Below are 16,093 nucleotides of genomic sequence, written 5' to 3'. Positions count from 1 at the left end.
TTTCTTATGCATAGACTATTCTTCATAGAATCATTTAAAGTGTGTGTTTACCCTAAAAATAAAAAATCTTAAAGCATAAGAAATCATAGAATTTGCCTTTTTTTTTTTCTCTCCCCCTATTCTTTATTCTTTATATCTTTAAACTATTATAGGACTGGATATGGTGTTATCTGTAGTTGCTAATTTGAAATAGTTTATATGTAGATCCTATCAGGCTTTTGTTTTCACTTTTTAGCTAGAAATCTAGTTACAGTTTGTTTTATCTGCTTTACGAAGGGAGAAAAAAGGCAAGTAACTCTCATGGAGGCTTTCTTTTCTTTTCTGTTAAATATCTCTGCTACTTTAACTCTAGTCAAGATGCTGCCTGTGTCATACCAGAATCAGGGAAATGATTTTATGGAATAGATGGCCTGTGTCTTCCCTCACATTCCCTTTTTCTGCCTCTCTCATTGATATATCTGGAAAGGTCTAAATTATTCCCTTAAATATTTAACTACTTTTACTGTGTTTTCAGAGGAAATATGAGCCAGTCAGACTATTAGAAGGGACAGTTCTGCTTTAGCATGACTGCATTCTGAAAGATGATGCTGGAAATTTCCTTTGTGAAGTGGTGAGAAAGAAGAATTGAACAGAGGGCAAGATTGGTGTGCAGGCATCCTTGGGGCTTTTAAAAAATTAAAATAGCATCTTTGAAACATTCTAAATTTTCAGAACACCAGATTCTGTAAGTTCACACAAACACCAAACTATAAAACTGTATTCCAGAGCCAGGCGTGAATTATGTGTACTGCTGGTACTTTTAATATTATTGGAGTCTATTGTATTCCATAAGATTCTTCCCTCTAAAGGATCTACTTAAGAGTTAGGTCATCCAGAGTGGTCTGTTCATTTTGAAAATATTTTACAAAAAGAATGTTTTGATTTAGCTTCTGAACAGTTTAGGTTCCAAATTAACATTTTTGTTTCTTTGAAAAAAGGTTAGATTTTTTATCTTGTATACTTTTCATCTTGATTTTGATAATGGTTTCCTTCCTTGAAATAATAGTCTTTATCTCTAAAAACCAGAAGGCAGGCAGTAATTCTTGAGAATTTATAGGGATCACTTTTCACTTTTAAAAATTTCATTTACTTATAAGAATAATTGGAGGGTTTTTAGATGTTATGTAGAGGATAGAGGTGGAGAGCAATGTTATTCCACATATACATTAATGTCACAACTTTTGGCTTCTTTAATAATTCCTTTTTTTAAACTTCTAATGTTTGATTCAAATATAGTTTAAAACTGTCACATGACTTATATGAATAAAATTTCTTAATTGTTATATATTCTCCAGATTTCCCAAAGTTAGCCAGCTATATTGGAGTGATTTTTGTTGATAGTTCAAACACTTGGATTGAGGAGCCAAATATAAGATTTAGTGGGGGTTTTTTCCCACATGATTTTTCCGGCTGTCATTGACAATAGTATTTTGCAGTAGGATTGATATTCAGTGATTATTTATCAAACATACAGAAGATAATATAGCTAAGAAAGAAAACTACCCCTATTTTTGGGAGGGAGAAGTAGAGTTTCTAGACTTCATTGGTGGTCTTGTTAATGGTACAAACTCATGAAATATACTAAGAAGTAACTTGATAAGAGGTATTTGGTCCAAGTACTCAGGATTATTAGGTAGATAATGTTCCATATAAATGTGGCATGTTTTGTTTGGGTCTTGGCTTTTTTTGTTTATTCCGATTTGGGAGTACAGGACTGGGGACATCAAAGCTGTATAATTTTAGAATTTCACATTACTGAAATAACCTATACCTCTGATAGTCGGTATTTCTTCTTTGCATGCCTTAATTTCATGTTCCACCCTCCACAATATGGCTGTTACTTGTGATTTTTTTCCTTAAGGAATAATTAATTATCCTGACAGTCTTTAATTTTAGGTTGAGAATCATTAAATGTGAGGATTATTAATTCAGTTTAGTGTTGTGAATACAGTGTCTGTGCCCTCATTATCTACTGTGGATGGTTGAGTTTTTCTCCTGGTCTCCAAGAACAGTGTTTCTTAATGTGCAGCCCATATTAGCATTAGGTATTTTTGCTTGACCTCTTGTTAACCGTTATTTTTTTCTAGGTAGTGTTTGGATGTCTTTATGGAAACAATACCTCAATAGCTTTAGCTGTATTTCTAAGTTTCATGTTTACCTGCCTTGTTCTCCGAATCTTACTGTTTCTCCGAATCTTACTAATACCTTTCCTTTAATGTTGCTTCTGTTATCAGTGCTCCCAACTTGTTTTATGTGCTTTGAAATGATTGACTGTGGTTATCTGGTGCTTATTTGATTACCAATATAATTACTTCATTAGTATTGAATTTTGAAACTCTTTAAATTGTGTCTTGATATTTTCAGAAGCTGATGATTAAGTATATATTTATAAGATCATCTTAGAAATGCAAGTAAAATATATGTAAATGTATTTCTGAGGACATCTTATAAAGATATACTTAACCACCAGCTTATAAAAACATCAATTTAATATCCAGTTTTAAGAATTATACTTATTATATAGGTTATACGTATACATATACTGTATGTATATGTAATATATGCAGTGGCATACTTTATTTGCAATGTGTAGTAAAGCATTTCTGATGTTTCTGCCAGAAAATTGCTTGCTTGCTTGCTTCTGCCTCATCATTGTCGTCTGCTTAATTGCTCTCACTGCTTGTCAGCATTGAATTATGAGAATTAATGGATGGTACCATTGATGAGATCATCTGTTGGTTATTAAACCTTAGCGTCCTCTTCATGTTCCCTGTTGTCGTACTAAAAGAAGGCATGGGATTGTGTTTTTCACCCCATAGCCTCTTTTGCTTTCTTGTTAGTGAATTTTCCTTTACTCTAGTTCTTCAGTTTTAAAATTTATTGTATACTATCAGTGATGGTAATTTTAATTAGCATATCCTCTAATTTTATTAAGTTTTTTGGTAGGTGAAGAAAATATTCTAAATGCCTTGTTATGTTTTATAAGGTTTATTATTTCACTCATAGTAAAGTCTGATTTTTGGAATGTTAAACTCAGAAGAATGACTAAATTCTAACAATGTTTCAGCTTTTGAGCAAATTGAGGTTGTTTTTTTTTTAAGGAATTGAGATCAGTCTGCATATGAGGCAAAGCTTTACAGAGGTTCTTCAGACAAAAGAGAATTTTGAGGCATAATCATTATTTTTAGTTTTATATTCACTTGCACTTTTCCCAGAAGTCCTTTGCTTTTCTTTGCTAGGTGTAGAGGGTGCAGCTTTCCAGAGTAGACTTCCGCATGATCGGATGACTTCTCAAGAAGCAGCGTGTTTTCCAGATATCATCAGTGGACCACAGCAGACACAGAAGGTTTTTCTATTTATTAGGAACCGTACAGTAAGTTTCCATGTCAGCTTTTTCTACCTGGATTGGAAAAGGTGCATGTTACTTTTATACAGAACGTGAGGTGGGGAAAATAGAAAGAGAGGAAAGAATTTTTAAATTATCTGTAATACTATTATTCAGAGATAACTACTGTTAAAAATTATTTTTTTCCTCCAGATATCTTTTAATGTATATTTAATTTTTGTTTTTACAAAATTGAGATCCTACTTCCATGCAGTCTTTGGATTCTTTTCATTCCTCATAGCCTCATGAACACACAATAAGAATCTCTAAACTTTTTTTTAAAGAAATATACTTCTAAAATAGTCATTTTGTCTTTTCTTCCCAGGATAAGAGAACCCCTTACTCTGTTCTTCGCATCTGGTTCATCCTCCTCCTCTGGCTAAATGATTACTTTTAATGTCTGCCTAGTATTTTGTCTGACAGTTGGGTTGTACTTTAACTGTTGGGCAGTTAAATGTGCTTTTTTGCCTTATTATAATGAAGCTCTAAACAACTTTATACATTCATGGCTCTATGTCTTCTTCTTCTTTCTTTATGATAGAGTTCTAGAAGGAAAACTATCTTGTTAAAAAGTACAAACACTTTTTAAGATTTGATACATGTTGTCAGATTACTTCCCAGAGAGGCTAACCCAGTTAACACCCTCATTACCCACCCTGTTTTTGTAATTAAAACGGTGATGATCTATGCTGCTGTAATAGACCAAAATCATTTATTTTACATTTCTTTGATTACTTAGACTAATTGTTTTTTCTCATGTATTAGTCATTTGTATTCTGTGAATTTTTCTTTCATGTCCTTTACTCATCAGAAATTCCATACCTAGAGAGTAGAGGAGGGCAGGATACTATTCAGAACATATTCATTGTACTCTGGAGTAATACAAAATAGAAGAAATTTATGTTGTAATTTCAGCTGTTTTGAATAAGCTCAAAGATGTCTTTTTAGCCATCACTAACGTCTCTATTTTGACCATTAGATAGCGAAACCACTGCTAAATTTGGATTGTTAAATGCCAGTTAGCTAGAGTGATTGGTAGGTTTTTATAGTACAGAATAAAGGTTCTTTTTTTGTGAAGAAAAATAGGGTGATTTTTTTAAAGTGAATGGAAAATTCTTAATGTGTATTTCTGAGGCTGATTTGTCTTATAATTGAATCAGCTGTGTGTAGCATGTCAACATTTGTTCTAAGTAGATTTTAGACAAAATTGTCATTTTTTGTTTGTTTCATCTGAGGGAAGTTTTCACTTTTTACTTGAATCTGAGTGGTGGATTTATAGTGATCTCTATTTTCTCTGATCCATTCTGTGTGACCAGAAGTCCAAACTGGGGGAAGGATTAGCTGAGTTTAGAGTTGTGGTCTCTGGCTATAAACAGTACTTAAGTCATTCTCTACTGTAAGAATTGTGTCAGTTCTCTCATCTTAAACTGCATCTTTTGCTTTCAGATTTTAAAACCACGATTTTAGGATTATTCAGCTAGAACTTATGACCTGAGCTTTAATTATAAGATGGAAGGAGGAAGAAGGCTTGTAATGAGGGTTTATGAGCTTGGGCCTGCTGGGTGCTTTAGGAATTCCATTTTCCTTTGAGAAAAGTAGAGGGTACATATGGATTTAGTCATCTCTTTGTAATTGGTTTTATTTACACATTAACTCCTTCATTGAAACTTGTTTATAGAGCAGTCTTTATTTTTGGCTGAGACTTAAATATGGTATTCAGTTGGTCTTGCGTTTTGCAGATATTCAGTTTGAAAAGAATTCATTGTTAGAACCCACTGATCATACCATGTTTTTCATGCCTCACCTCACTGCTTTTTCAGCAGTATTCAAAAGAATTGACTCCTCCTTTCTTAAGTACACAGCTCCCTTAGCTTAACACGGTATTCTAGTTTTTCTCCTGCCTCCCTGATGTCTTCTCTGAATGCTTTGTAGGCTTATCCTTAACAGCAGGCCACTGTGTGACCTGGTTGGAGTTCCTTCTCTCCTCTCTCCCCTGTTATTTCCCGCTAGGAACCCTCTTCTACACAGTTGGCTTCAGTTATCACCCATAAGCAAGCAGCTCCAAACCTTAACTTTCCTCTGAACCCCAGTATATCTAGATGCCTCTCTTGTCTTACCTCCTCTCTTACCTCCTCTTGTCTTGAAACTAAACTTATTATCTCTTTTTTCAGTGTCCCTCATTCAATGAATGGCATACCAGCTCATTCAGTTGTGAAAGCCAAAAATTGAGGTGTTATCCTTTGTACCTCTACCTCTATCCCCACTCCATGCATGTCCAATTGATCATTTCATTTTGTGTATTTTGTCTACTCAGTATCTCTGGAGTCATCTAATCCAAGTTTAAATACTTGCTGCTCACCAGCTGTATGATCTTGACAAATTACTAGATATTTTTCTTTTTCAGGCTGAATATCTCCCAGCTTCTTCAGTAGTTCACTCATTTGACATGGTTTTGTATTTCATAGTTTCTTGGTCAGGAGCATAACCCTTATTGTTTCACTGAAAGGAAAACCCATGTTTGAGGCCTTAAAGTTAAAAGGTATTTTAAAGTGATCAAATGGTATATGTCTATTTGTATGTAATACAGTTTCTATCGTTTAAATACAGTTGCAGTTGTGGTTGGATAATCCAAAGATTCAGCTGACATTTGAGGCCACTCTCCAACAATTGGAAGCACCTTACAACAGTAAGTAGTGTGTTCAATAGGACTGGATTGTGAAAATTGATACTGCTTTCTAGAATCTCATAGTTCTTTGATAATTTTTTCATACATGTTTTCATCTTATTTCACCTTATGCTGTGCAAAAAATGAGCCTTGTAGAAATACTATTTTGTATGTTTGTGTGTTTGTAATTGTGACTACAGATTTTAAAATTCTTATTTTTTAATTGTGTTGACAGGTGAGTGAGTTCAAGAGATTGCTAATAACTTCTTCAGACCTATGTTCCAGCTTTAATCCATGGAGTACTTTGTTGGCATTTAATTGGGTGGCTATCTGGCATTCTCATTTCCTACTTGCAACCAACAAAGTCTCTCAAAGTTTTTGCTAAAGTAAATGAACATAATACTACTTTTGAAAGGGTTGGTTTTGTCCTTCATTTCATCTGTAATGGGATGTCATTCTTAAAAATTCTAAATTATGTGATGTGCATTTTGGACTACTACACAGACTAATCATCCTAAGAATCACTTTTCTAAAGGAGTTGCGATACTTGAAGCTAATGGAAAAGATGGATAGAATGGCTTCATGATGGAGAAATAAGAAGAGTTAAAGAGTTTTCTGTTTAAAATGCTAAAAATATAAACATTTTAAATTCATTTATTCTGTAGGTGATACTGTTCTTGTCCACCGAGTTCACAGTTACTTAGAGCGTCATGGTCTTATCAACTTCGGCATCTATAAGAGGATAAAGCCCCTCCCAAGTAAGGACCTGGCCAGTGAATTTCGTGGTTTTAAATTAGATTCCAGGAGGCTTTTAGCATTTTATTTTGATTTCTAAATTCATATTTAGAGTCAAAATATTCCCAAGTTTATCTTCTTCTTAGTCAAACTTAAAATAAAATCTCTTCATAAATGTGAACATCCTATAATTTCTGGTTTGATAAATACCTGGTAAAAGATACTGAATTTCAGGAATGTGAAGTGTGCAGCTCAGTGGTAGAGTGTGTGCTTAGCATGCATGAGGTCCTGGGTCCATTCCCCGGTACCTCCATTTAGATAGATAAATAGACAGACAGACAGATTATCCCCCTCCCCCAAAAAACCAAAAAGATACTTAATTTCAATTTTTAAAAAAATTAAAATTTGTTAAAAATGGAAAAAGTCAGTTTTGAAAGCGGGAAGCTTATTTTCTCTCGACCAATTCTTTATACTGCTGAAAGTTGCATTTTTATTTTTTAAATGCTTTTACCCATATCATGGTGTTTGGATAATGTCTACCAGGAATAAGAAGATAGAGTTATTTTGAGAATTGATACATCTGTTTGTTTATTTTTAATACATTTATTTTATGCTTTAATAACTTTTTAAAAGGGAAACTAAAGACTGCAGAAGTAGAGCTTAAAGAAAATAGCTTTAAGAACAGGTTGACTGCTCAAATTATCCTAGAATAATTGTGAGGTTTATGAGGGAGATTATTCATAATGAATTAGCCAAGGGTCACAGATACTGAAGTGCATGACTGAGGTAATGAGAAGCAAATCTTTTTGGGAGGGAGAGGGTAATTAGGTTTCTTTCTTTCCTTCTTACCTCCTTTCTTAATGGACATGCTGGAGATTGAACCCAGGATGCATGCTAAGCAGGCATTCTACCACTAAGCTACACCCTCCCAACTGAGAATGTAAATCTTAAGAGACAGGATTTCATTTATGAATTTTCAGTATCAAATTAAAGGAATTAAAGTGTATGAAGTTTCAGATATTTGCTAATTTGTATTCAGATATTTTTCAGACTTTGAAAATAACTGAATTATTTACTTTGTAATACATCATGACATGTTATGAGCCTAGAGGTTTTCTTGATTTAAAAAAAAGATAAAAACTCTTAAACCTATAACAAAATATTTTAATTTTTGTTCATGTTTTGCTTTTAGCTAAAAAGACAGGAAAAGTAATCATCATAGGCTCGGGGGTGTCGGGCCTAGCGGCGGCTCGTCAGCTACAGAGCTTCGGGATGGACGTCACACTTCTAGAAGCCAGGGTGAGGCTTTATTTGGGGTTTAGAGGCCTGACCTAATGGAATTATGGTAAGGAAATTATCTGTTGCAAGTTAAGGAATCATGCAGATGGAGCTGATTCATATAATGCTCAAAGTACTTTGGATAGTATTAACTACGTTGGATAAAGCATTTTTGACAGTAAAACTTTGCAAAGTGCTTAGTGAGGATGTAGAATTTATAAATAATCCATATAGCCCTTTGAGGTATATTTTCAGGTCATTGTTTCTTGCAATTAACTTTCAACCTGGGGATCTTGGACATGTCCCTTATAGGAGGCAGTTATTTTTAGTGGTGGGAGAGAATAAATTGTATTGTTTGATAATAAAAGGAAAGAAATTTTATCTCAGGCAGCAGCCATCTTTTATAGCCTGATAAAGCCAAGACATTGGCTCCTTATAATTAGTCTTATAGAGAGAGATGGAAACTGAAGGAGGACAAGGATGATGGCACAGAGTGGAAAAAAAGAACACTGCATTAGGATGCTACTATTCAAATCCTTTTCATGAGTAATTTTTGAGATTTAAGTATCTTTCCAGTGGCTTAAAGACCTCCCTGGACTCCCACCATTAAAAAAAAAATCAGGTAACCTAAATAATCTAAAATTTTATAAAAGCTTTTTAAGTGTTTTGTGCAGTGCAGTCTAAATTGCCATTTACAAATTGCTAATTTTTTAAACGCTCTTTTCAAGTAGAGTCTGGAGAAATCAAAATTAAATAATTCCTGATAAAGTCTTACTAAAAATAATATTTTGTTCATTAATTAGTAATTCATGTGCTAGCTGTCCTGTGTGCTAAGAATACAGTACGGAATGATGGGATCATTATTTTTCCTACCCATGTGTACAGGTTTTTGTTTTGTTTTGCTTTTTTTCATTTGTTTGTTTGGAGTTTACAGAGTGCTCTCATGTAATCTATGACTGAAGTATCACTGCAGTTTAGTAAGGTTTCCCCAGACTTGAAAATCCCCATCAGCAAAGATATACTTAGACCTGTTTAGAAATGAGAGGTATTGTCAACATTCATGCTCAGTAGACACTTGCCCCAGTCATGGGGCTTCACTGGAGAGGTATTTGTCAGAGAAGTCATCTATCAAATCCTTCACAGCTGACTTTGACACTTTGGGGCAAGAGTCTGATACATGGTGGTAGAAGGATGGCCATTTAGTGTTGGAATTTGTGAATAGATTTTTTCTGTGTGGGTGGCTCTTGCTCAGCCTTTACAGTAAGTAAGTGGTATTAGAGACACTGGGGTAGAGAGCTAATGGTACCGGTCATTAAATATGTCCTCTAGCTGTCAAATTGTTTCCTACCTCACATCACTTAATTCTGTACCTTTATAAAAAGCCATTCATTACCAACGACTCCCTCAAATAGTTAAACTTCATTTGCTCTTTATGCCCACATCGTACTCCATGTAAACTCTTAACTACACCTTTCTTTTTAAAATTAAGAGAGAGTCCTGAGATGGTACCTTGGCAGGTTCTTACGGTTAAAGTAGAATTGATGATTTTAGCCGTTTAATTTCTGAAAAACAGGATCGTGTGGGTGGACGAGTTGCTACGTTTCGCAAAGGAAACTATGTAGCTGATCTTGGAGCCATGGTAGTAACAGGTCTTGGTAAGTAGTTCTTAGTCTTGTGCTGTAATACAAGGTGTGAGATTGTTATAAAATTGTTTAATCTTGTATTTTAAAGTCATAGGAGCAATTTTAAAATATATTGGTTAGGATACTGTTCTTAGTATTAGGTAAATAGACAAATAGTCTTCCTGCAAAGATACATCAGTATGTGCAAAATTTAAAATGTACATGCATTTTACCTAGCAGATCCAGTTCTAGGAAGTTATCCTAAGAAAGTAGACAAGTGGACCATGTTGTGTTTATAACATTTTCAGTGTGGTGTAGCGGAATGGTAGAAAAACCAGAGATTGGAAGATTAAATTATTATTCAATGAGAACTGTACAACCACTGAAAATTGTGTACCTCCATAGTAACATGAAATTATGTTCACAATTTATTGCTAAGTTAAAAAGAGGTTACAAAACACTACATGTGTTATGATCCTTTTGTATGTATATGTCTGTAATTTTATGCACATAAAATCTAGGAGGATCTGTAACATTAACTAATTTGTGGCAATAGGTAACTTTTTGCTTTCTTTATGCTTATCTTACATATTTACTTTACTGTGGGCCCTTTTTTGATATATAATTCACATACCCTAAACTTTGATATTTTAAATTTGAGTAAAAATATTTTTGCTTTGAGGTTTTTGTTCTCTTTTCATAAGTATGTTGAATTTAATTGTTTGAATTTTTTCTAGGAGGGAATCCTATGGCTGTGGTCAGCAAACAAGTAAATATGGAACTGGCCAAGATCAAGCAAAAATGCCCACTTTATGAAGCTAATGGACAAGCTGTAAGTTGATGACAAACAGAACTTTTCACAGTTTCTTTGGTTCAGTTGAAAATAATTTTGGGGAAATGTGTGGATAACTATACACACATACAAATATGAACTGAGGGTAGAAATGGTGTAACATTATTCTGATTGTTTCTTAACTCTGAGCTGTATAAGAAGGGATTATACATGCCTGTTCAGGCATTTATCTTTAAATGTTTATGAAGGCTAGGCTAGCTAGGCAGTTAATCTTTTTATCTGGCTGTGGCCACCTACTTCAGGAGACCTGTGGAATTGACACCTGATTCTTCATTTCTTTGTATTGTGCCTCCCATCGTGTGTTTTAGCTTCGTGTGCTGTTTATTACTTCAGTTTTATGTTTGTAGGGTCAAGTTTTTGATGGGCTAATAGCGAAATGGTAATACAAATGTGTAGGTAGGTTAAAGTATTTGTTGACCAGAGGCATAGGAGCTTCCTCTACTTAGTATGGCAGTAGCATGGAAGTGATGTTCAGTATGAGACAGTGAGAGTGTTTTAACAACTCTGACAGGCTTAGACTGTCAAAATTTTTGTGGTGGGTGAAATTCAAAAGTTTGTGTTCATGGGGAGGGTACAGCTCAGTGGTAGAGTGCATGCCTAGCATACATGAGGTCCCGGGTTCAATCCCCAGTACTTCCATGTAAATAAATAAACCTAGTTCCCCCATCCCAAAACAAAAAAACAAAACAAAAGTTTGTATTCAGCAGAAGTTTTACCATCTTACCTGTCAGGAGTGAGGGAGTCTACAATTCTCAGGATATAAGCACATTATCATCTTTATATTTTAAGGAAGGGAGGGCTTGCTATATATATGAAAATCAGTTACTGTTACTAAAAGTGGTACGATTCCAACTCTTGAATTTTGTGGGATAAGTGCTGTGGGACAGCCTCACTTTTTCCTGTCTACCTTTAGCCTTTATGGGGTTCATATCAGAGAAGTACAGACTTTCAAGGAATACTTTGGTTCCCATCCCCACCATTCTGGATCCAGATTTCTTCCCAGGGCTCTTTTGGGGGGTGGGAGGGAGGAAGGGAAAGCCTTCCAGCAGAATAAACAAAATAGAAAGGAAAAAGATGAAGTAGAAGTTAACTCAGTAATTCAGTAAACTTCTGTTACTCAGAAAGATCTGTAAAGGTTATAGAGACAAATAAGACAGTCCCTACCATGTATGACCCCACAGTCTGGTGAGACTTTTACACAAATAATCATCTTTTCCCAACTTTTTATTATAGAAATTTTCAAATACACAAAAGTAGAAAGAGTACTGTAATGGGCTCCCATTTGTCCAGTCTTGTTTCGTCTACTTAGTACTTTTGAGAGCAGGGGATGTGACATGACCAGGTAGATGTTTTAGGTAGATAGGCAATAATGTAGAGAATTGAATTGAGGAAGCAAAGTCTCTGAAGTGGATACATTAGTCCTCAAGAAGTAATGGAGTCCAAACCAAGGATTATTGCTGATCTTTGAGACACTGTCTTTTTCTTTAGACTTTCTTGAATGTAGAGCAGGTTCATGTAGTCTTTCTAACAGTGAAAAGTGAGGATTTTTTTCTAGTTAGAGATATCCAGAGAAATTGTCTTCTTTCTAGGTATTAGATAAGCTTTAATACATTTTTAAAAACGTGTGTTTCTAAATAATATCCTAGTATTCATTCAAGTGTGGTCTACAACCAGCTGCTGATCCATGAACTAACTGTTGGTTACTAGTATGGGATGAGATAAATGGCTTGTTCCAGAATGTAAATAAACCACATCCTTAACCATGCTGTTAGCTCAGATGATGACTTTTTAAAATTTATTTATTTTTTTCTGGTAGCAAAACTTTCTATGAAAGAAGTGGTGCATTAGTTTACATTCTGGCATAAGCTCCGTACCTCACCAGGACCAGCCCTTTGAGTAGCATTGTAGTAAACAGTTGTTAAGCTGGTGTATGGTTTTCAGCATTTTATTGTCATTGAACTCTGATCTTTATAGAATTTTTCTAAGTTGGTTTGTTTCTATTTGGTGCAGTAGCCAAGTGGTAAAGAGGATTCTGATTCTCTAAGTATTCTGAAATTTGGGGAAAAGTTCTTTGCAGCTTTGAGTTCTTCTTGCCTTAAATTAGTTAATCAAACATAAACCGTGTTAATGTTTCTATATCTCGCTGTTCCCAGTAGTCTAGCTCGGAGTAGGAGTGGACAACTATTGACCAGTAGACTGGCTTTTCGCTTATAGGACAAGTACTAAGAGCTTAGAGCCCCATTAATTTATGCTTACAATCACAGATGTATTTCATTGCTTTAGAAATCTAAGGAATAATTAGTCAGTTGCTCCATTCTCCCATTTTTCAGGGGGAGAATCTAAAGCTCAGGCATGTGCTTACCTGAGGTCATTATAGTCAACAAGTTGTAGAGCTTGGGTCCCTTGCCTGGTGTTCCAGCTTTAATGGCCACACTTGTTCCATTCTGTCTGGCTGATAGTACGGGGAAGGCGGGGGCAAGGGTGAGTGTGTAGTTCTAACTGCCAGTATGACTGGATCAGCTGAGTCTCCTTCTCAAAGAGCTTTCTTTTAATAGTTACTCTAAAGAGGCAACAAAGCTCTCCTTGAGTGACCACATTCAATCAGCCATTGATTTTTCTTTAGTAAACTTTTAAATGAAATTGGATGTGTTCCTCCATTCTCTGTGGACAGCCTCAGTGGAAGAGGATGACTCGGTGGTTCTGTTGTTGATACATAGAAATTAATTCTGTCATCCTGTATAATAAGGCCAGCAGTTAACTCATAGTTTTATATTTATCACTTGTAATATTATCTTAAAGACATAGCACCATACCCATCCATTTTGCTGCAATAGGAAAAAAATCCCATAGCAAGTGGTTTTTGTTTTGTTACCTTGTTCTTGTTTTAATCACTGTCACAAGAATCCCTGAAAGAGTTCGCCTCTGTGTTCTCACTGGTCTGGCTTTGGCAGCTAGAATGTTGAGCTTCTATGTTTGTTTTTGACAAAGGAAGCTTATTTTGTGGCTTTGGTGGACTAGAACAAGGGCTTTTCAGTTTGGTTCTAATAGAATATATCCTTATAAATAGAAGTATCTTCCAAGCCCATAAAAACAATCAGAGCTAATAAAGCAGCTGCCCTCAGATTGATTGATGATGGAGCTGTACTCTGAACTATGCTGTAATCAGCTTCAAATGGATATGGAGAAGGTTGGGAAATAGAGTAATTCATACTTCAGGAGCATCTGGGGAGTCACGAGTAAGAGGACTGAAAACATGGACTGGTCGGGGAGACTGGGGAAATGACCGAGTGTTTCCTGCATCTCCTGTACACCAGCTAGTAACTCGGGGGCTTTAGATTCTGGTTTTGGTTTTGGCTTTTTTTGAGTAATGAAAAGGTATCTTAAATTCCTGCAGTGCTCAAGCATTCTGCATTGTGCCTTGTCTCCTTTTGAGGGAGTGTGTGTGTGAGAGAGAGAGATTGTCAAGTGAGATCCAAAGACTCAGTAACTACTTGGAGAAACATCTTTCTGCTTGAGAATGGCTCAACTGTCATGAGGAAGAAAGTTAACACTTGAAAGGTAACAGGTTCCAGGCCTCTTAAAAATACCATTAATTGGATACACTCAGTACCTATCATAACTTAGCAAGTTTTCATTTACACTCATATAGAGTCATGCCTAATTAGGTTATTATACTTTTGACACAGGTGTCTTGGCCTTTTCGGTTTTCATCTTCCTTTTCAGAAACATCTTTAGTATCTTTAAGGCGGTCTTTCTCTATCCTTTAAAATTATGACTGCCAATCCCTGCTTTTTATAAATGTCAAAATCTCATACCTTCCTTTAATGTTTTTGAAGTTCTAAAATAGTTATTTTCCCCTCAGATATAGTTAACAAAACTGACTTTGCTTTTCCAAACTACATTAATTTATTCATTTAACAAGAATTTACTGAGCACCTCTATTATGTGCTAGAAACTGCTAGAGTGTGCTTCTCCACACGGCTTCGTCCCTGCTCTAGAAAAGTTAGTTATTTACATCCCCTGAAAGATTCCTTTATGAGGTAAAAGATGGGAAGGAAGACAACAATCTCCATTCATAAGATCACACTGAATTTTATTCAGGATATACCTGCTGTCCTTAGTCTCCCTTTATGGTTAATAGCTGTATCTCATTTCCCTCAGCTGTTTGGTAATCTGAGTTAGAAACTCCTCAGATGTAAATTTCTTCTTCTGGGTTTTACCAAAGAAACTAATCTTTCATTTTATCATAATTCTATAAGTGCATAGGGATGGGAAAGGTGAAGATTGACTGTAGCCTCTGTTGGTCAGATCAGGCCAGTACAGCTTTTTTCAGGGTGTAATTCTTCCTGAGAATTTCTCTGGCTAAATCTCAGAACTTGGAGTACCCAGAACCTAGGTGCACTTAACTCCATTTTGCTCTGCTGCTAGAGAACTTCTGTAGACTGGAAGATGGATGGACAGTGTATTTGAAGACCTAACAAACCTGTGATGATAGAATACAACCAGAGGTAGAACTCAGAAGAGCTGTCCTTCCTTTGAGATGACTTCTTGCAAGATCAGAGACCCTGTCCAGAAAATTGCTTGGCTCTCCCTAAATGTATTCTGCATGGCCAGTCACACAGGCTGCCCGGGCCCTGACCATGTTCAGGAGTGCTCCATATAATCTACAGGATCAAAATAATCAGGATTGTACCCATGTAGAGCAGTGAGACTCACTAAATTTTTAATCTTGAAGGAACCATTTATCGAGAGCCTTTCGTAGAGAAATAAATAGTTTTGAAAAATAATCAAAATCTGTTTCAAGTGATAGCCTTTCTGTTTGATTCTTTGCTAGAAAGCTGTATCAAAGGTCCTTTCCCAAAAGACTGCTTCTTAGTTTGTTGTTGTATGTTTTCACTGTGTTGTGGTATGGAAATCCAGTTGCATCAAACATGCTGCGTAACCGTTGGTAATTGTTTGCTGAATTCCTTTCTCAGGTTGCAATTTAAGAACCTAGAGTAGAATGGTCAGGTAAAACTAAAATTATTGTGCCTTGTGTTTAGAAATTGCCAACATTTCAACATCCTTGCATAATTATTTGTGGAACTAACAGAATCTGAGGGTTCTCACCAAAGGGAAAGAAATGACCTGAAATAGGTATTTAAGGGGGTGCTTAGGGTTGTCAATTAAGTTATTTTCATTGTCTGAATATGTCAACTAGAACATATCTAACTAAGCTTAATTTTAGAAAAAGATTCAAGATTTACATATATCAAAAACACATTTTGGTTTTCTCCTGGTCAGTACTGGTTTCCTAATGGACAAGTATTTTATTTACTGTTTTCCAAATATTTCTTTAATTTCAAAGTGGAATTTTGAAATTAATGGGGGAAAAATCCTGGTTTCAGAGGTAGCCCTGGTTTCACTGGCAACATTCCTATAAATGCTTACCTAGCAGAAAATGGATGGGGCCTGACTGCTGACTAGAGCCCTGAGTTAGAGTGGGGTACGGGAGATACAGTTTCATCCTGCTGTCC

The 16,093-nt window shown here is 35.5% G+C and overlaps 1 protein-coding gene across 2 annotated transcripts in view; it reads left to right on the top strand.

Moving 5' to 3' along the window:
* The window catches only part of KDM1A (lysine demethylase 1A), a 54,825-nt gene that overhangs the window by 23,024 nt on the left and 15,708 nt on the right, over window positions 1-16,093 (top strand). For both annotated transcript variants that reach the window (XM_031464315.2, XM_064493941.1), the window contains 6 exons: window positions 3,279-3,412; window positions 6,032-6,110; window positions 6,755-6,847; window positions 8,017-8,123; window positions 9,676-9,757; window positions 10,462-10,556. In XM_031464315.2, coding sequence (XP_031320175.2) covers window positions 3,279-3,412; window positions 6,032-6,110; window positions 6,755-6,847; window positions 8,017-8,123; window positions 9,676-9,757; window positions 10,462-10,556 — 590 coding nt within the window. The remainder of the gene's footprint in view (window positions 1-3,278; window positions 3,413-6,031; window positions 6,111-6,754; window positions 6,848-8,016; window positions 8,124-9,675; window positions 9,758-10,461; window positions 10,557-16,093) is intronic.

The sequence above is a fragment of the Camelus dromedarius genome, chromosome 14, assembly GCF_036321535.1.
Source record: "Camelus dromedarius isolate mCamDro1 chromosome 14, mCamDro1.pat, whole genome shotgun sequence".
In the NCBI taxonomy this organism is placed as follows: Eukaryota; Metazoa; Chordata; class Mammalia; order Artiodactyla; family Camelidae; genus Camelus; species Camelus dromedarius.
Note: the sequence above shows the minus strand (reverse complement) of the source record. Positions and strands in the feature narration are given on the sequence as shown.